This window comes from Peromyscus leucopus, chromosome 3 (assembly GCF_004664715.2).
Source record: "Peromyscus leucopus breed LL Stock chromosome 3, UCI_PerLeu_2.1, whole genome shotgun sequence".
Classification (NCBI taxonomy): domain Eukaryota; kingdom Metazoa; phylum Chordata; class Mammalia; order Rodentia; family Cricetidae; genus Peromyscus; species Peromyscus leucopus.
The window spans coordinates 145,436,661-145,458,733 of NC_051065.1; the positions used below are offsets into that span (position 1 = coordinate 145,436,661).

General features: G+C 43.4%; 1 protein-coding gene and 1 non-coding gene across 2 annotated transcripts in view; both read right to left on the reverse strand.

Moving 5' to 3' along the window:
- LOC114708794 (anoctamin-2) overlaps positions 1–22,073 on the reverse strand; it is a 185,258-nt gene that overhangs the window by 99,489 nt on the left and 63,696 nt on the right. Inside the window, exons 7-8 of the mRNA XM_037204326.1 lie at positions 18,029–18,111; positions 13,101–13,208 (exon numbers count right to left, since the gene is read on the reverse strand). Of these exons, the coding sequence (XP_037060221.1) occupies positions 13,101–13,208; positions 18,029–18,111 (191 nt within the window). The remainder of the gene's footprint in view (positions 1–13,100; positions 13,209–18,028; positions 18,112–22,073) is intronic.
- Positions 9,374–9,477, reverse strand: LOC114708835. The gene has a single exon (XR_003736850.1). It is a non-coding gene; the product is annotated as a U6 spliceosomal RNA (small nuclear RNA).

Below are 22,073 nucleotides of genomic sequence, written 5' to 3' on the forward strand. Positions count from 1 at the left end.
TGTATGTGTATGCACACACACACATGTGCTTTATTGTCAAAGCAAATATAAATTCAATTATGAAAATGCATAAGAAAAAATCTGGAAAGGTTAAAACTAAAAGGATAATTATAGTTGCTTCTAGGCGACAGATATTAAGAGGACATAAGATCTAAGGATAATTTTGCTTTATTGTAGTTGTTAAAATGTTTCTAGAGAAAAAAGTCTTCTGTTTTATTTATGCTACTACAAGAGATAGTTACAAAGAAAAATTTCAATTAGCTTACACAAAAACTACCTATGACATGTGGCCCAGTCTGGCATGGACAGGATAGGCAGGCCTCCTTCACCCCATCCCAACCACTTGTGACCCCTCCCCTGTCCTCTGAAGCCTCCTTCAACCTAACCACCACACATGTGCCTCCCCAGAGCAACACAGAAAGACAGCACCACCTACTCTGAACACCTACAGCCATCTCCCACCGTGAGAGCTAGCCCCCTCCAGTCTGTCTGTCGCATGCAAACTTACCCAGAAGCACAGACCTTGATAGATGTAAGCACATGTGCGCACGCGCACACACACACACCTGCCTGCCACCCCTCCTTTGCCCTGGGTGCCCTCTCTGGCCAGAGGCCCTGCCTGACAGCCCCCTAACCTTGAACCACTTAAGCCAGCTCAAGTCTCCCTCCATCTTCCCAGCCTGCTGTCTACCTTAAGCTTCTACCCAGGTAGACTGAAAACACATATTAAAAGACATAACCAATAAGCTCACTCAATAATTTCAAATCTTATTGACCAAAACAACCAAACCCCCAAGCTATATGAAATATCAAGACAATTTGTCTTCCTCCCTACAAAAATAAGCCATCAATCCTATAGTAATGATTCCCAAGAACAACTTAAATGAAATTCAAGACACAGAATTTAAAAGAATAATTAAGTTCTAATAGTAAAACAAATATAAAGAGGACACAAACACTCAAATGAACCAAGAGTACACAGAAATAAACAAACACTTCCAAACCACAAACAACTGAATGGAATAAGAAAGATAATTCAAGATACAAAACTAGAATTTAATAAACAGATAGAAATATTGAAAAAAAAAACCCTAAAGTAAAATGAAGACAGAAATTAAAATTTCAACTAGTCAAATAAAAAGTTCCATGGACAACCTCATCTATAAAATGGGTCATGGAATAGACAGAATATCATATTGGAGCTTAAAGATAAGATAGAGAAACTGGATCATTCACACAAAGGAAATGATACATTGGGGGGGAGACACATGAACAGAATATGCAGGATCATGGGGACATCATGAGAAAATCAAACATACAAATTATAGGCATAGGAAAAGGATTCCTGGTCAAAGAAATAGGAAATGTTTTCAATAAAATCATTAAAATAATTCCCTAAATCTTGAGAAAGAGATGTACATATATGTATGGACAAGACCCCTAAAAAAATCCACATGCCATATCACAATTAGAACACTAAAGACACAGAATAAAATAAAGGAAGGGTAGTGAAAGCTTCATCAGAGAAGAGCCAAGTCTCACATAAAGGCAGGTCCGTAGAATAACAGCTGGCTATGTGACAGAAGTTGGTAAAGCCAGAAGGGCCTGGACAAATGTACTCCAATCTCATGGAGATTACAAAATTAGAAACAAAAAAGGATACTCAACTATCGATACCAATGAAACTAAAAAGCATATAAGTCTGTACCTTAAATACTTATATTCCACTAACCTACTGAAATTAAATCAAGATGCAATGAATAATTTAAATATACCTATAACTAACAATGAGACTGAAGCAGGACTAAAAATGCCTCCTAACAAAAAAAAAAAAAAAAAAAATCCCAGGACAAGATGGATAGATGCATTACAGAATTCTACAAGGAAGGCCTTCAAACAGTACTATCCAAATTAGTCCTCAGAAGAGAAAGGAAGGAAAGCTACTGTTGGGCCAGAGAGACGGCCCACAGATGACTCAGTGGTTTAGGGCACTGGCTATTCTTCTAGAGCAGTAGTTGTCAACCTTCCTAAAACTGTGACCCCTCAATACAGTTCCTCATGTTGTGGTGACCCCCAACCATAACAATATTTTGTCGCTACTTCATAACTGTAATTTTGCTACTATTACGAATTGTAATGTAAATATCTGTATTTTCCAATGGTCTTAGACAACCCCTGTGAAAGAGCCTTTCAACCCCCAAGGGATTATGACCCACAGGTTGAGAATCACTGTTCTAGAGGACCTAGATAGATACCCAGAACCTGCATGATGGCTTATAACCATCTGGAACTCCAGTTCCAGAGTATCTGACACCCTCTTCTGGCCTCCATATGTACCAAGTATGCACGTGGCACACAGCAAAACTCACACACACATTAAATAAATAAATGTATTACCCTGATACAAAACTAAACAAAGATAAACAACAACAACAAGACAATTACAGAGTGATCTCCCTGATGGGTATAAATGCAACATTTCTCAATGAAATAATTGTAAACAGAATTCAAGATCACAATAAAAAGATTATCTACCATGATCAAGTTAGTTTCATTTTAGGGGTACAAGGATAGTTTGACATTCATCATGGTATCTCCCTCCTCATTCTCCCACTCTGTTCCTGATCCAGCTGGGACCTCCCGCTCCCCTAAGCTCTCTTTCCCCCAACCCTTCCCCTCCATTACCCCCACCCCCACCCCTAGTTTGCTCATGTAAATCTCATCCATTTCTCGGTTGCTGGGCAATCACTGTGTCTTTCTTAGGGTCCTCTTTACTAGGTAGCCTCCCTGGAATTGTAAGTTGCAGTCTGGTTATCTTTTGCTTTATATCTAGTATCCACTTATGAGTGAGTACACACCATGTTTGTCTTTCTGAGTCTGGGTTACCTCATAATAGTCATAAAAAGTTTAAAACCTGGTAATAAACCTAACCAAGAAAATGAAAGACATTTACAACAAGGGTCAAGACACTGAAGAAAGAAACTGAGGAAGGAAGGAGAAGATGGAGAGAGCATCACAGATCAGAAAAATCAATACTATGAAAATAGTCACTGCGTCAAGAGTAATCTACAAATCTTCACAAGCAAGATTCCAGAGACATTCTTCATAGACCTATTTTTAAATGTCTTAAAATTTATATGGAAACACAAAGAAACAAAGGTAGACAGAGCAATCTTGGAAACTAAGAAATCCTAGATAAAAATATAAAGAAATCCACACAACTCCAGCTTCACTTGCAAAACAAAAAACAAAAAACAAAACCCTCATTTTCAACAAACAGAGCTGAGAAACCTGGATATCAACATGTAGAAGAATGAAAGTCGATCTCCACCTCTTTTTTTTTTTTTTTTTGGTTTTTGAGACAGGGTTTCTCTGTGTAGCTTTGCGACTTCCTGGACTCACTTGGTAGCCAGGCTGGCTCGAACTCACAGAGATCGCCTGCCTCTGCCTCCCGAGTGCTGGAATTAAAGGCGTGCGCCACCACAGCCCGGCTCCACCTCTTATCCTTCATAAAACTCAACTCCAGATGGAGCAAAGAATAAAATATAGGACCAAGAACCCTGACAGTGCTAGAGAAGAAAGTAGGGATTGTGCTCCTGTATGCAAGCAGAGGTACAGATTCTGCATAAGACTCTCACTGCACAAGAAACAGGACCAGCAATCAACATATGGGACCTCATGAAACTAAAATGCTTCTCCATAGCAGAGAAAACTGTTAATTGAGTGAAGAGGCTGCCAACAGGATGGGAGAAAATATTTGCCAGCTATACATCTGATAGACAGTAACTAGAATATACAAGGGACTCAAAAAAAAAAAAAAAACTAAACTCCAAGAAAACAAACAACCCAATTAAAAAATGGGCTGTGGAACTGAACAGAGAGTTCTCCAAAGAAGAAATACAAATGATTAGGAAACACTTTAAAAAGCATTCAACATCTGAAGCCACCAGGAAAATGTAAATTAAAACTACTTTTAAAATTTTCACCCAAATCAGAACGGCCCTCATCCAGAATACAGATGACCACACATGTGGACATGACCGTGGGTAAAGAGGAACCCCTATCCACTGCCAATAGGAGCATACATTGATGTATCTACTTTGGAAATCAGTTTGGAAGTTCTTTAAAAAAAAAAAAAAGAAGAAAAGAAAAAAGAAAAGAAAAGAAAAAAAAAGAAAAGAAAAGAAAGTAGAACTAGAACTACCATACAACCCAGCCTTGTTCTTACCATTCTGCCATTGGCACTGGTTGATAAGACCCAACCGCTGAAAACACCACATACCATGGATGCCAGATACAGAGAAATCAAGCTGAAACTGAGCTGGAAATGACCCTCTGCTGCCCGGCTTGTAGAGTGCCCTAGGGTACTGCTCAGACTGATGGGGGAGTAAGGCGTCGGATTCCTTGTCCAGCCATGCACTCTCTGAACTACAATACCAGACAAGCTGTGCCCACTGACTGGTTCAACAGTGGCATGACTGTAGTGGAAGTAGCCAATGACTCCATGCTTATCTGAGGCCTACTCCACAAGAGGGAACCCAAGCCAACCACTATAAACCTGGTACAAGTCTCCTGACTAGAAGGGTTTGGGGCCACCAGAGAGGGAACCTACTATGGTAATTTATTGATTAATATAGGATCAAATCACCTTCTAAATAGCTATGTTTATACCCACAGAGAAAGGCTGCTCTTAAAGTCTCTCTTTGCAGTGAACGGAGGTGTATGCAGAGACCCATGCTGCACAAGATGCTGAGAAAAAAAAAGGAGAGATGAATGCTCAGCCCTAGTCAAGATATATACTACCCATGTAAGGCTCACAAGCATTGCGTTAGTGAGGCAGGGAGAATACAAGAGCAGGAGACAGGGAGAAGGATTGTAAATACCGTCTTCTAAGCCTGACACTGTCATGGCAATCATGAACACAGAAGCTGTGCTCACTGGCACTGGGCCTGAACCAATTGAGCCTGCCCAATAATCAGCTATGGATGGCAAAGGCTCTCATGGGACTCTACCACTTACAGCTGAACTATGGCAGCTAAGAGACCCCAGGAGAAGGGAGGCACAGTACACAGTTGGGTAGCCACTGGTAAGCCCTTCAGGCTCTAACAGGTAGTTTCAAGCCCAGGGTCACACAGATGGCCTTAGTAAACTCTGTAGGACACAAAGCAAAGACATGAATACAGTGGAGAGAAGCATAGGGAAGGAGTGGGACTGAGAGGGGTGGGGGATATTGGGGGTAACTAAAATACATTAGAAACATGTACAGAATTGTCTAAGAACAAATTTCTTTAGAACAAATAAAGCTTTACTATAGCAAGGTGTAAAATTGTGTTGAACTCTGGGCAGAAAGGGTCAGTCCCAAACTTCAGTGAGAGGGACATACTTCCTGAAGGAACTACCCAGGAACCGTGGGGACATCACAGGTGAGTGACGCTACTCACTCCCTGATTCCTTTTCCAGATCCTTCCTTCCTTTTCTCATTTCCTACCACAGAAATTCTCAAGAGGTAATGTCAGAATCACCTGTTGCCTTTTCAAAACTAAACCTTCTCACCACTTACGTGGCCCATATCCCATACCCCTCACTACCTCACACTGAAGCAGAGAATGTCTCTTTGGTGGCTAGTCTCTGTGGCTTGCAGGCTCCCAGCCAGAGACTACATTTCCCAGCTCTCTTTTCACTAGGTGTAATCTTGTAGCTGGGACCCATCAATGAATAAAAGAGGTGAAAAATTCAATTCCAACTTCAGGTCCTTTATTAGTTCTAGGAAGACACACACATCCTATAATCAAACATGACTGACCATCATTTCTTTCCTTTGTTCCATCTATTTCTCTGCTTTTTTGTGCAGCCATCTCTTTTGGCTAGAAATTCTCTGTGGAGATAGGCCCAGAAGTGAGAAATGGAAGTCACACTCCATGAGCGATGACAAAGGAGAGTCACGGAATGATAAAGTAGAAGAAAGAAAAGCCAGAGCCCAAATTGGTTAGTTAAAAATGAATAGGAACAAGAAACAGTAGTATATAAAATTGCCAGGAGGCAGCCTTTTGTAACAGTTATATTTTATAAGCTCCGTGTTAGCCTGGTAGTGACACTGTTGTCTTGTCCTCCTCAACAACTATGATGAATCTCAAAAGAAGGGGATAATTGCCCTAGGGTCACAAGACTTCAGAGCTTATCCTCTGAGCTCAAGGATAGGTTGAGAAACAAAGGTCCCGATTCTATCTCAAACATCCTTCAAGTTAGGCGCTCATCATCCTTCAGTGTATAAGCCCATGTAGATGAAAACCACAGCTCAGACATCCCTCAATACCGATAAGATACTCAGATCTGAGAGATGGAGAAAGCCATTAGGCTTGGGTGCAAACAAAGAGATCTCAAGGAAGATCCAGCCTCAAACTGCATCTTCTCTATGGAAATCTTTGGCGAATTGAGTCTCTTTCTGTATGCTAATCTATCTCTGCTGATGAAAAATCTTCTTAGTTCCCAAGAAGAGACTTAAAAACTTACTCTATTTTTGACCCTCACATAGTTATTAAGTATTTTCAGAGGAAGGTTCAAGGAAACTTTGAGTTGTAGAAAATTCTAACAATCTACCAAAATCCTGCATGGAAATCTGGATGCACACCCACCTTGGCCCACAGAGAGAGGCGCAGAAAGGGCCCTGCACCCTGCTCCCCCACCCCACACTCCGACAATCACTCAGCTTCTGGGTACTGTTGTCCCAGCCTTGTTGAAGGCTGTACACTTCTGCATAATTTACTCCACATGTTTGTTTGTTGGACCTGCCAGAGGCATCGTCGTAAATGTTTCAGTGCCTTAAGTTTTGATGAGCTTTCTTTAGAAATAACTGTGCCCAGGGTGGTTCATAGAATAGTAAATTAACATCCGTCTATCCATACACCTCCTCCTGGCCCAGGTCTCCTTAGTTTCAGTGTTCCCCATAAAACATTCATGGCCTAGAACATCACAGACAGTGCCAGGCAGGACTGGGGGATGGGTCCTGCATCCACACTGAGTAAATATTTGAGTGACAATATGTTCTATGAGGTGACTCCTAGGAACTAGTTAAATAGGATTCTATTTTTAAGTCCTCCCTCCCTACACCCACTCTCTCTCCTCCTTGCTCTCCCTCTCTACATCACTTACACAAATATTCTTAACAGCTCAATGACTTAGGGATGGTCTGAGTAAGTGACTCTTTGTGTATCCATTCATAATGTCAGTGGTGAGCATTCTTGTGTTTTCCCCAAATGTTTACCTCTCTACTCTCCAATGCGCTTTCACCTCTTCAGCCAAGCTGGGTGGGCATGGTCTGAGGCTAGCAGAGTTTAGAAACAGACAAAGTACTGACTGGACTTTCATGCCAGGATTCTACGAGATGCTCTCAGATCCACTATTTCTGTGACCCACCCCCCTGCTTCCATTCCCTGACACAGGGAACTGATTTCTAATAACCATCCATCCCAGAATGATTTATTGACTGGCCTTTGGGTATCGTGAGCCAGTGGGAGGTACTGGTGGAAAACAGGAGGGTGGATCGTTGAGAGATTTGAGGAATCTCTCCTCAGTGCTCTATCTGCTTCAGACTGTACCTCCAGAGGGACTGCTCTCCCTGCAGGGTTCCAGTTCCCATGGGGTGATCCTGACTCCAGGTTCTGATGCCGTCACTGTCCTTTCTCCTTCCAGTGCGGACTGGCAGCTCCTCCCCACTGTTGCTCATCTCTCCTTGCCTCAGTGTCCCCAGTTTGCCTCAGCATCACTTCCTCTAGCAACTGTATAATTAGTTCCTTGTGTTATGGTCCTTCCTACTGCTCTATGGAGAATGAGCTTGCTTTGCAGGCTATATATAATATATATTTATATTATTATATTATATTATAAGATAATTACTTTATGGAAGAAAAGGATGCATAGGCTAGAATTAGAACATGAATGAACTCTCAGAGGGTTGACAAGCAAAACCCAGCTCTGCTTCTCATTCTTGCCATCTATAATTAGCATCTTGCTTCCATTTATAACTCTGCCATCTTATATGAACAGAGGAAAAGATTAGACTGGCAATGGGGGACTTTAGGAAATTGCCTAACTGTCTAGGACAGGGTATTCTAGATAAAGATTTGATCTGCCTAGGAAATAAATCCAACCAATTCTCTTATTAACAGTTCCAGACTCCATCATACTCCTAACACAACATATATCTGTGCTTATCTTCCTGGGTTTCCTTTACTGTCTGCTGCCCCTCTTGCTGACTTTGGGTAAATAGTGTCACTCTGCTAGGATTTACAGAGCCCCTCACTACCAGGCAGCACACTGTCTCTTACCATGTTTCCATGAAGTACTATAGTACTCCCTGCCTTTCATTCAGGGGATCAGCAAGCAAGACATTTTAGAGTGTGTAAAGATCTGATAAGGGAAGACCCAGGAGCTCCAAGTTAAGAGAACACTGTGGTTTTACCACATGTAGACTCAAATGAGCAAGTGATTGCTCTTACTGAATCTCAGTTTTCTCATCTCAGAATTGGGGACCATTAGGGTTTGAAACTGAATATTACTGTAAAGCCTCTATAAATGTTACTTTCATCATCATTATTACTATTTCTTTGATGTCAAGATCCTTAAAAGTCACTAAGAGCATCTATAAGACTAATAAATTAATGCTACAGAAGTTACATAAGGAACAGTCCAATTCCTAAGGATGGGCTGGTGACCAACATCATCATGGCACTATCAACCAAAAAATGACTGACTGTTAGAAGGGCAGAGGCTCTAATGCCTATTTTCTCCATGAGACAAAGGGGCAGAAGAGACCCCCATAAAGGGGCTGTACTGCATGGTTAAAATGCAGTGGTAATTCCAGGTTCTGACTCAGAGTGTGCTAACCTCTGGGCCTCACCATGTTGGCCCTCCTCAACAAGGATACATAGTTACCACCTTATTACAGTGGAGAACCTGTCATTTCAAATGAGTGTTGTCATGATATGATGTTTATTGTTGGGTGAATTTTATATTTTTTTAATCAGTGGATATAGCCAACAACATACTTAATGATGAAAGATGGTTTTTTTTTTCCCTAAGATCAAGCACAAGACAATTCCATTCTCACTACTTTTATCCAACATCATGTAGAACAATGGAAAAAAACTGTCTGGATGTAAATTCATTCATTTATATTATATTAATTTTATGAGAGTGTTGAAAAATTCAGTAGGTAAAATACTCCCTTAGTAGACAATAGAGTATCCACATGCAAGAACTTCATTTGGATTTTCTATATCATCTACAGAAATTAGTGCAAGTGTTTGTAAACCTAAGTATATGGGTTAGAGCTATAACATTCCTCATGACAATGAGCTAGGCAATAATTTCTATTTTTAATATGGAAGGCTTCATGAACTTGTGTGTCATCCTTTTACAGGGCCATGAAATCTTCTCTGTACTGTTCCAATGTTAGTACGTGTGTTTAGAAGCAAGCACTGTGCAATTTCTTACACATGACACAAGAGCACAATTGACAAAGGAAAAATAGGTAACTTGTGATTTAAATGGTATCATCAATAAAGTAAAAATAAATGTTTATAAATTATGTTATCTGATATAGGGCTAATGTCCCAGATATATATATAAAAAAAAAAAAAACCTCTATTTTAGAATGAAAAATCAATTAACATAATTCTTAAATAGGTGGAGGATTTAACTAGACATTTTTCTTAAAAAGACATAGAAATGGCCAATAGCATAAGAGCAGCTGTTAGGCATCATTATTCATTAAGGAAATGCAAATTAAAATATCAATGAGATACTACTTTTATCAATAGGATGAATAAAGTTAAAACACACCTGATAAGTGTTTGATGTGGAAATGGCATAACCACTTATCAGAGGTTAACATATGACCCAGTAAGCCTACTGTTAGATACACATGTATATATATGAAAATATAAACACATAGTGAAGCAAATATCAGATACAAAGCATTCATAGCATTACTAGTTATAATTGGAAAAAGGGAGATCACTCAAACATCCATCAACCAATGGATGGATAAATAAAATAAACCAAATCCCAAACATGGTGCACTACTTGGCGATACAAATCAGTGAGATACTGATAGAAGCTATGACATGGGTCCACTTTCCCAAGTGAGAAGCTAACCACCACATATTAAGTGAACCCATTTGCACAAAACTCCAGAACAGCACATCTCAAGACACTGAAGAAATATTAGTTGTTTTCCACAGCTTGGCAACTGGGTAAGAGGAACATTTTTTAAAGTTTTATTCAAGTTTTGCTTTGTGTTGCGCTGCTTTACTTTGCAGTGCCGGGGCGTGAACTCAGGAACTTATGCATTTTAGAAAAACATTTTACCACTGAGCCACATCCCCAGCTGGGTACAGGATTTCTCGTTGGAACAATAAAACTGCTTTGAGCATATATTGTGCGGAACAGCTGCATAAATTCATGAAGGTACTGGAAACAACTGAACTGTATGGGTGAGTTTTATACTGTGTATTTTTTTTTTTTTTTTTTTGATATTTTGAGACTAGGTCTCATACAGTTCAGGCTGACCTCAATGTATTAAGTACTGAAGGAAGTTGGCCTCTAACTCCTAACCCTCCTGCCTCTGCCTCCCAAGCATGGCATGTGTCACTATGTCCACATCAAACCTGGGTGATTTTTAGAGTATGAGAATTAAATCTCAATTTTAAATGTACGTGATATATTCAAAATTTTAAAAGGGAAAAAAAGTGGTGGGTCTCTGGGGTTAAAGAGAACCAGCGGCTGGCTCCCCCAAACAGCGTGTGGTCTTAGGGGGTGTCCCATGTCAATCTGAGCCTCAGTAAAGGATAGTGCCTTTACCACTCAATTGGAAGGTATGTGTGGAGAGAAGATTGAGTTTTGAGGTGACAGTGAAGGGATGTCCAGGTGAACTACTGGGATGAAATCAGTGCATGTATGCAAGCCTAGCTAGACTCTGATTCTTAGTTCCAGTCTGCTCCCTAGATCAGGTGCCTTTCATAGCCATCCCATACTCCCTGATGCCCCAAAGCATGGTCTGCAGTGGGGACTGACCACAACTCTTCCTCCAAGAAAGAGAAGCATCCTTTCCATCAGATACCAATGCAGCAACATGTCCACCATCACTATCACCCATCAACACTTAGATTTATAGCACAGGAAGAAGCATTTACAATATTCCCAGAATTGAAAGAACAAGAAAAGGATTCTGACAAACACAGGCCATGTTTATCTCACGTTGTTCATTGGGAAACTCATTTCCTCCCACTGCCCATTAGATGTTTTGAGCTTTGCATTCTCAACAGGGTAGTGAATAGAGATGCTGAACTGAATGCTACAATATAAACATATGCATCATTCATAATGCATTCAGATGTTTTTTAATTATTCATAGTTCCCGAAAGTTATTTGACCTATCATGCATATATATTCAAGCAATATTTATATTAGAACCACAGTTCCACTGTACAGAATTCCAGCTCATTGGCATTCCCGTCTATGGAATTAAAAATTAAATGAGTCAGGAGTGGAGAGATGGCTCCATGGTTAAGAGCACTTCCTATTCTTCCAGAAGAACCAAATTTGATTTCCAACACCCACACCAGGCAGTTCACAACCACCTAGACCACCAGCTCTGGAAGGATCAGCCATCTCTGGCTTCTGCAGGCACCTGCACTCACATGCCTATCCACACACACATTTGTCATTGAAAATAATAAAGGATTATTTTAAAGAACTGAATGAGTCGCTGGTCAGTAAAAGCTGTGTGTGAGTTCTGTAAGGTCACCCATGGTATGTTGTTCTAGGGTAGAGGAAGAAAGTTCCATGGAGCTGCTGAAGCTGATGAAACACAGAGTATACACTTTGTGACAAAGGCGACAGTGACCGTCAGCCTTTTCTAAGACCAAATTCACCATTTCTCTGACTAATTGGTATTCTTGGACTTAGTCTAGAGGAGAAAAAACAAAAAAACCACAGGTCCTCGCCCCCCTTCTATTTAAGTCTTATTTTCTCTTTTAAAAAAATGCTAGTATTCTGGGCTCAAAAACACCACATTCTTCTGTTTTGGTATTTGCATAAATTTGCATGTTAACATGAATGGTTGCAACTTAAAGAATGCAAAATATAATAAAATTTGAATTCATATCCAGGATGAAGAAAAGACACATTGAAAAACAACAGATTTTCACTCTTGTTGATTTTTTTTTTCAGAAATGGGATTTAGGAAAGACATAAACACACAATCTTGATTTAAAAGCAGGGTTGCACTCAGAGACAGGTACTGCCAAGGGGACACACACACACACACACACACACACACACACACACACACTCACCATAAGTATTTACAAATGGCAGCAATTCCTTAAACCCAAAAAACATCGCATTCCTTCCTCCTTGTGGCCCACCCAGAAGAATGAAATGTATGGAACATCATGTGAGTAACTCAAGCAAATACAGGCATGCTTTTGCCTCTGTGGGACTTAAGAACAGTTTCCTGCTTTATCCTTTGATTTCTCAAGTGCATTTATTCTGAGGACAGTGTGTCAGGATGGTTAAATGCAGAGACAAAGGTTAGAACTCCTGACATAGCTAAATGTATCAGCTGTGTGACTTCTAGACACTGACACAATCTTTAGATATAACTTTTCTTCATGAGCTCTCCTTTACACAGCATTTTTACCAGCTTTGCAGGTTTATCATGAGAATAAATATGAATAGAGTGAACCTAGGCCAGTGGCTGGTGGGGAACAAGGATCCAGGGGAGGTTAGCAGCTGTGTAGGGCTTGATATGGTAACAGGTACTTAGGTGATGCTGATCACAGGAGACAGTCTCGAGATGGATTCTCTCTTCTCCAACGTGCCCTCCCATTTGGTCCACACAGTTCCACAAGGACCTCCATGGATCTAGTCACCATGACAGCTTGTTCCCCAGGGACTCCAACTACTGGATGATGGCAACATCAAGTTCTCATTCCATCCTGCCCACAGTCACTCCTTCTCACAGCCAGTGTCTCACCCAAACAGACAGCAACCGGCACCGACAAAGACCAGAAAGAGCCATGAGCATAGCCTCTCACCTCGTCATCCACAGGCGAATTCGCATCCAGTTTCTGAACCGCCGACTTGCCGCTCTCTTTTAACAGTTTCTCTCGTACTTTGGTTTCATACTCAGGCCGGGAGTGTTCCTACACCAAAGAGTCAGTAAGCAGAGTTAGTAAACAGGAGGGAGAGTGACCTGGGCCTGTGGCTCAGAACCAGACACCATAAGTACATCAAACTGGGTTTAGGCATGGACACTATCAGACATGATTTGCCACATGACACAGTTACAAGGACTCTATGCCAAGAACACAAGGCTGCAGGGAGAAATGAGACACACAACACTTATTGTCACACTGAGAACCAAACCTTGGAACGTTCCTGGGGTTGGTGCCGGTGTTGAGAAAGGAGAGAGAAGATGTTAACCTGGCAGCCGATACAACAAGAAGCTCTATGTTTTGTAGAACAAACTGACAAAGAGAAAGGAATAGCACTGCCCCACCCCCACTCTCCTCATGCCTCAAGCTCACTTACAAGGAGCCCAGACCCTCCTGGAAATAGTTGTACCCCACAGCTGGGAGTTTGGGGAAGCAACAATACTTCTCTATTCCATGATTCTGCAGGCTAAAATGGTAGCCAATAAACATCAAAGCCAAGGTGGTCATGGGAGAATCTTAAAACTCATTGCCTGGACCCATCTACATAGCATAGGTGAGCAACTCACTGGTTAATACAGCAGTAAATACTCAGGAGACATCATTCGGCTACTCTGCCAGTCCAACCTGGATTATCACTCACCAGGCATGAGAAAGAGCTCCCAATGAGTCATATCACTACAGACACTGGGCCAGTAAGATTCACAGCTTACTTCAAAGGGGACTTAGCAGTGGGCAACAGGCCTCTCTTGACAGGCCTTCCCACAGTGGCTAGCTCCAAGATGAATTCCTAAGGTGTGAGGATTTCATGATCCCATTTGTTTTCTAAGCACAGCTCCTAAGGAGACTTCCAAACAGAACCAGCTTCTAGAGAGATTCTTCTGGTTCGTGGAATTTGGTGTCAGACCTCTAAGTACAGATTCAGGTGACAGCGGGTTCTGCTGTTCCAGAAGCACACACTTCTTTGTTATCACCCATATGTCAAAGACACTAGACGCCAACTTGTGAGACACCTGGCTACTCTGGTTTTCCTGACAAACTGTGGCATTGGAGAAACTACCAGTGGTTAAGGAGCATAGTATATCATGGTGGGTAATAACATTCGGTGCCTTTGCAGGCTCTCCGCCATCACACAGTCTTCTAAGGCACACCAGACCCACCCCTTCCGGGAGTCTGTCTCTGCGATGTACCCACCAGGCAAATTCTTCTCCAATTCCCTAGAGTTTTATAACTTACACCACACACTCCAGGCACATTGTAGCCATTCACACATTTCATTCTTTTTCTCTGGCTGTGCCCATATCAGAGTCTTGTTCTCTTCCAAAGGACTGGCTGTCTGTTCTGTACCCTTTTGTGTTTCTCACAGTGACAGGGTTTCTCACCATGTAGAATGCACAGACATCTCTAAATGTAGCTGAAGCTTACTTCAGTTCAGCTTCCACCATTCTCCATTCTCCAGTACAGCATTCCCTAAGGTATACTCCAAGAGAGTTTCAGCTGAAAAAAGACTTCCAGAATAATATCTCCCAAGAAATCATCCTCCTGAGACTCTGGTGAGCATACCGAAAGGTCTAGAAAGTGCTCTGCTAAAGACACTTCTCCAATATTCTTCAGCTCATCATTTCCCACAGAACAGCTTCTGGCTGTAACAAGTCAGGATGTTGCTGAAATACTTTGGGAAATGTAGACTGAAGTTTTCCACCCTGGCCACCAACATCTCTTTGCTTTGCTTCTTCATTATTCCAACGGAAGGTCATGATTAAAAGCTGCCGCAACACCATATATCAACTGCCAGAATGTGTGTTCTAAACCTTGTCAAGACCCAGGAGCTTTTTTCCTCATGTTTCCTATAAAGAGACTAAAGGATACTCCTGGGCTCTCCCTTGATGACCAGAAGGGTGATGCCAAACCATCTCTAGACTCAATGGTTGGAGCTGTGGCCCACCTCACCCAAGCTCAAACCTCATTTGTCCATTTAAAAGAAGCCCAGCTTTTTGACACACAGAGCCCAGTTGTCCTTTATTCAGCTGAGGCAGATCAAACAAGGCTATCCCTGTTTGCAGCCAAGCTGACCTGATGAGGTCACAGACTCCCTCAAAAGCTGGGCAAATAAGCTCATGGACAGAGATAAGCTCATGGACAGAGCAGAATCTAGTCCACATTCAGCCGCAAACAGATCAATGTAATAGTCCCTAAGCATAAACTCCATAGACGGCTGATGTGATGCCAAATTCCATGAATCCACAGTCTCTCCAGAAGCTGTTTCCATCCGGAAGCCTCCTCAGGATCTGGCCTGGATGAAGGTCAGTCAGGACAGAAGGACGGGACACTGGATGCAAAGGCATCCTTCAGTCAGTCCACAAGGACACCCACCCTGTACTGGCCCTGTAGGTTGGCCCTAGGGGTTGGTTGTTCACCCACCTCCTGACCCTCATAAGAAAGTAAACTCCACCCTTTGTCTCTTAGTATCCCAGTTTATAAGGTGGACTTGCTCCAGCCTGCTTATTCCACTTCTACATGTTGAGAACACCCCATGTAGGAGGGACAGAAGGCAAATGGGCTGTGGCCTGTGTGTGTATCAGCTCCATCCTTCCCCCTGAGAAGGTGAGTGTTTCTTGGAGAATACCACAGGGAAAAGAGCATGTTGAAAGGATCCCTGAGCCTGGGAAAAACATTACTGGCCTTCTAGGACAACTCCCTCCCTCTCGCCAACACTCAACTAATACCCATGTCACTCACTGGAATGTAAATTAAATACACCTCTATATGCAGTAATTTATGTAAAGCCCAGGACTCCTATGCCAGTCACATATGCCTTGTCTAACAATTCTCCACTCCTTCCCAGGAGACACAGATAACAATCAATGCCAACCCTGCTCTGGCCACCAGATGGTACTGGTTCCTTTGTCCCTCACTAGCTCCCGATCCCTGTCTTCTCCACTCCTCAGACCTTTCAAGGCATCTTGCTATTACTGATATACACCCCTAGCTTGCCAGATCAGGGTCATGATTGCTGATTCCTTCTTGGGGGTGCCCCTTATTCTCTCTTTTGTCCATTAAAATTCAGCAAATTTTCAAACTCCTGATTTTTCTTTATAAGATTTTATGTTTTGGTGCAAGTAACTAGATCCCACACTGGGGCATACCAAACAAGTGACCTGCTACTGAGTTACATCCGCAGCCCTTAAAACCAAATTTCCCCTTCACGGGCCCTGGGATAGCTAGCTGGCCCTGCCCCTCTCTGGATACTGCAGCAGGAGAGTTGGTCCTTCCCCGCCCCTCAGGGCAGAGCTACCCTCCCTTACACTCAGGAAAGACGGCCCTACCCTGTACCAAAGGTGTACACCTCACCTGGGCAGCACACTAGAGCTGACCCTGTGGTCAGGGACTCAGGTGAATCTACCCTGAAGGCATTGAGACCCGGAGAGCTGAGCCTGCCCCCCCCCTCCAATCTGCCATGTGTTGCCATGGGTGAGTGAAAGATGCCCTCTCTCCCCCCACTGCCACCTGTGGCAGGTGAGAGAGCTGACCCCTGGGGTCATCAGAGTGGGAAAGCAAGCCCTGCCCTTGACTAGGTGGGGCACACGTGAGAATTGGCCCTGCGCCCTGCCTGCCCAGCACATTAGAGCTGACCCTGTTGTCAGGTGCACAGGTGAGCCAGCCCTGAGGGCTTGAGAGCAAGAGAGCTGACCCCATTCCACCATATGCCCCCTGTGGCAATGGGAAGAGAGGCCCCTGCACCTCACCTGGGCAAAGCAGTGAAGCTAGCCCTGGTGGTGTGAGTGTGGGTGACCCGGATCTGAGGTCCTGGGAGCAGGAGAACTGGCCCTGCTCCTTGCTGCAAGCTGCACTGGGTGAACTGGCTGAGGCAGTGTGGGAGAGCTCGCCTGGATAGTAACAATGAGGAAAGGCTGGCCATCTGATAGTAGTAAGTCCTTACTACAGACTTGTGACCATAGGACCGTGAGGAGAAGAATTACTCTTCAGCGGCCACTGTAACATCTGTGGCTTGCCTTGCAAATTAATACTCAGATAGTGGAATGGTCCTGGACTTTGCAGATATATTCCCTCACTGTCATCTAAACCACCTACAGTACCAGAGTTCCTATCTGCTACCCACTTTTGTTCTTTAGCCCATGAACAACATCCAGTATTAGTAACTCTTATAATTATGATGCTCAGCTTATCAGATTCATGGCTAATGTGCTAATTCTCAAAAGAGATGAAAAGGAAGGATTACTTTTTTTTTTTTTTTACATACCTTAAATATCATCTACCCCTGCTCCCCAAAGGAATCTACCCTTTGCCCTTCACTCATTTTCTCAATTCAGTCTACTGAATCCTGCCAAAGTGACCTGGTGGATCTTTCTCTGTTAGTTACCCCAGTAACCTTCATCTGTACCCCCCATACCTCCCCGCCTTCATGTTCTACAGGCTCACAGGCATTCTGACAGGTCCCAGCTCTAAACCAATGATTCATTTTTCTCTGGCTTCTTGGTATCAAGGTTACTTATTGCCACTTGTTTGTGAATCTTGTGCCATTTCTTCTTCCAAATTAGGCTACTGGGCCCTCTTCCCATCTCTAAGCCCTACTACACCTTCACAACTCAAAGGAAGAGTCTGAACCCCTGAAGGAAGCATCTGAACTCCCCTTGGTGCTTATAAACCATGACATAGCCAAGAAACCATGAGAGACCCAGCCAGTAACAGCTGATGAGACAGCAAACTTGAAGTGACTATCTCCCTTCAGGGCATCTAGTTCTAGGATCGGAGAAAAGCAAGGGCCCCGGCAAGTGTGCAAGGGAACTCACTTCTTCCTCTTCTATCCCAGTCAGGTCCCAGAAGTAGCCCAGCCGCATCTGTAGTCTCTTCCAGTTTTCCAGAAACATGGTAGCTTAAAAAGAAGGAAAGCATTCAATTATTTATGAAGAATGGAGTCTGGGTAGCCTTTGAGTTTACCAGTGCAGGTGGGACACACACTTACAGAATTCCAATTCAGGAGCTCTCATTGAAGCATTGAGCCCCATGGCTTTCTGCCTGGAGCTACTCAAAACACTCCATATCCCCGAGTGCCTATAGATACATAGTCACTTATGAAGGGGGAACCATTCTGAGAAATGCATCAACATGTAATCTTGTCATCATACGAATATAATAGGGTGTACCTGTGTAGACAGTTCTAAGATCATTGAGCAATGTAGTCCTAAGGGGCTATTTTGGATGTGTGGTCCTTTATCAATGCTCACAATATCATATTAATATAATCACATATGATTATATTAAAAGGACACATGAACTTTTCCTCACTTCCAGATTGTGGAGAAAAAGGATACTGATGCCAAGAAATGAGAGAAATTTTATAGGATAAGGAAAATAAAACTGGAAGGGAATTATAGTTTGGATCTAAATTATCGCCTCAAAGCTACACGTTAAAGACTTGGTTACTCATTGGTGGGCTTTTGAGAGATGACTGGATCATAAGGGCTCAGATCTCATCAATTGATGAGTTCATAATGTTAAGATTTGTTGAAAGGTGATAAAAACTTCAGGAAATGGGATCTAGTTGGAGGAAATGGGTCTCTTGGGTATACTCATAAGGACAATATTTTATCCCCAGATCCCCTCCTCCTCTTTCTCCTTGCTTGATGGTCACTGTGAGATAAGATACTTCCATCACACACTCCTATTACCATGACATTTTCCTTTCAGGTCCAAAGCAATGGAGCCTGCCAACTGCGGGCTCAAACCTCAGAAACCACAAGCTCAAACAAACCCGTCCTTGAGTTTGAATGGGAAGCTAGCTTACACTGGGGTCTGTAGACTCTTTAATAAGACTCATCTTGCCTGTGCAGATCATCTCTGCCTGAAGCTTAGTCATCCCTCTCACTTCTCCCCTACCCAACTTACATAAGCCTCGATCTCGCTTTCTTAAATTCCTGCATCTTTAAGCTCTCAGCTTTCTCTGGATACTAAGGCATGTGTGCGTGTCTGGCCCAGAGCTTCTGTCTGGACCTCTTCCATCATTTGCCAACAGGCCTCACACCTGCTTTGCTGCTTACTCATCCTCCAGTCCCCTCCATCTTCAACTTGTGTGAATTCTCCCCATCTCCCACCTCACCCTCCAGGTTCCTCTTTCATCCCATCCTGACCCAGTCCATGTCACTCTTCCTTCCTCCATAATCCTACCTTTGTTATGGTCACAACATCTGGAAAAGGAAGGGAAGGGACGTTCCCCAGAGTCCTCCCTCTAGCTCTGCACTGTCCATGATGCCAGCCAGGTGGCCCTCACTGCACACCATGCTGAATTTCTGACTGCCATTTCAGGTCTATGGTGCTCTAACAGGGTTGAAAACTCTCCCCGAGATCCCAACTACCTGTGTTTAACTCAGGCACATTACAGAACTAAGCATAATCCTGTGCTGGCTGAATGTGCAGCTACTCAAGCTACCTTTATTTACTTGCAGCTACATCATGCTGCCATTATATGTAGTTTTCTCCCTTGAACTTGAAGTGGTTTTTTTTTCCTGTGAATGCATCTTACTCCTGAGACTGACGTTGGCCTGGGGACACTGTCCTGTCACCCTTCACAGTGCCTGGAGAGGATATATGCAGGGCAGGAACCGGTGTACTGATCGAGTAGCCTCTCCTGAACAAAGGGAGGGCAGGCTGTGAGCATGCAGAAGAGAAGCCAGGGAATAATGAGCAGAGGTGCCATGCAGGTGATGGAAAAGAGAGGGTGCCATCACACTCAGCTCACTTTCCAAGTACCACATCAGTGCTTTGCACACAGTCTTACCCATTGTCACAGGAATGCTACAGGGAGTATTATTTCACCCGGTTTATAGGTGAGGACACAGCTTCAACACCAAGGCCAAAGGAACCAGGCACCACCTTGGCTAAGAGCATTGACTTTAGGAAACATTAGTAACTGTGGACAGAGCCAGGTCTGCATTCACTGGCTTTGGGACCCACAGCTGACAAGGAACAGAACCAAGATGTTTTGAAGACTGCCTAAGCCTTCCTTAGCAGAGCCTTCTCTGTCTCTCTTCAGAGCTGTGAGTTCTTTGTCACTGCTGATAAAACTTCATCTCCCACTGCAGTCTAAGGCTAGATCTGCAGGAGTCTGGGCACATACTCTGACAGGCTGGGATCTGCAGACTAGTGTCTTCATGATGCAGGCATCTTCAAACGCTATTCTCACTGTCACCTGATCTCTCTCTCTCTCTCTCTCTCTCTCTCTCTCTCTCTCTCTCTCTCTCTCTCTCTCTCTGCTCAGAACTGCTTCTTTTCAGCCCATTCCTGGCAAGCCTGGGCCACCCGACACTGCACCACTAATCATTATAATCATGGTAATGAGAGGCATTACTATAATTTTTAATTGTAATTTGTAGGCAATTATGCCTAAGGCTTTTGGCTGCTGCACCAAAGTACATAATCACATAAAACACAGTAAGGCTGCTAAAAAGGGAAAAAAAAAAAAAACTGTCCTACCGGGAAGCCCCAATACAATCCCACCTCTATGTGCTTTCCAGGGATAGGGGTAAGAAATTGTTGAGACTCTGTTTACCAAAACTCTTGAGTACAGACCATAGGCAGTGGTTGGGGCTTGAGACTGTGAAAAGTAGCTGAGAACCTCACCTTGCTTCAGGGAGTGGTGTGTCTCAAGAAAGTTCATGGGAGACCCTGGGCCCACAACTCAAAGTGGTGACAGTATCAACAAGGCAAATGGATAGGAGCTTGGTCTGCACTAAATCCAAAACTGAGTATGTAGTCTGGGTTCCACATTGGTTCAAGGGGATCCCAGGGTAGTTACCCATGCTGTGCTTGGTGGGAGGCACTGGTACCCCTGGCTTCCCAGGCAGCAAGCTGATCTTTACTTGGTTCTGCTGACTGACAAGGCACAAGTTCCATCTCCTCCTGTAGGCTTCTATCTTGAAGGGCTGCCCAGGTACTTCTGGGAGTCCCCTGAGACTAAAAACTAGAGTGCCCTCTGGAGGCACTTGGTGGAAACCTAGCAATACAGAATCTTTCCAGACAAGCTTTGTCTGGACCAAGAAGAGATTCCCACAGGGAATGGGAGAAATCTGTGATCTGCTTCCCTGGATGCTACTGAGAACAGGTTCCTCCTCCTCCTCTTTCTCCTCACCTCTCTCTCCTCCTCCCCTTTCCCTCCTCCTCCTTTCCTTGTCTTTTAGGAACCTATGACTCAGGGCCATCCGTGGCAGGTCCTCCAGCCCCTGCAGAGGTGGGGATAAATCAAGCGGGCTCTGCAGCAGGACTATGGCCCTACTGAACTTTGATCCAATGGATGCGGGAGGTCCCGCGCTTTCACCAGTGAGTACAAGCCAGGTGGTAATAACACAGACTGAAACATGTTGACTTGGGCTCTTTTTAAATGCACAGGGCTGTGTCATTCCAAACTGACCAGATGCCATGGGGAGGGTGTCCCCAGTTTGTAAGAAAGTGTGTGTGTGTGTGTGTGTGTGTGTGTGTGTGTGTGTGTGTGTGTGTTTTCAGATGAGTATGGTGCAGAGCGAGTTAGCTATGCTGATGCTCCAGGGAGAAAGCAGGAAGGGGAACATGAAGGAATTCTTTGTTAATTTCTTTCACAAATACCTTTGGTGAGAATATTGAAAACATCATTTTACATTAAATAAAATCTCCACAGTCCACACACATGGGGTGCAGAAAATAGCATGGGATCTGAAAGTCAGGAGCCCATCTTAATACCAACTGTCCCCCACCATGGCAGCACGCCAGCGTTCTAACTCTCCGCTGCAGTCTCTATGGTTTCATATGGCTGAGGAAAAGTGCCAGGTGCCTTATGGGTTGCCAGCAGGTTTTAGAACACGCACA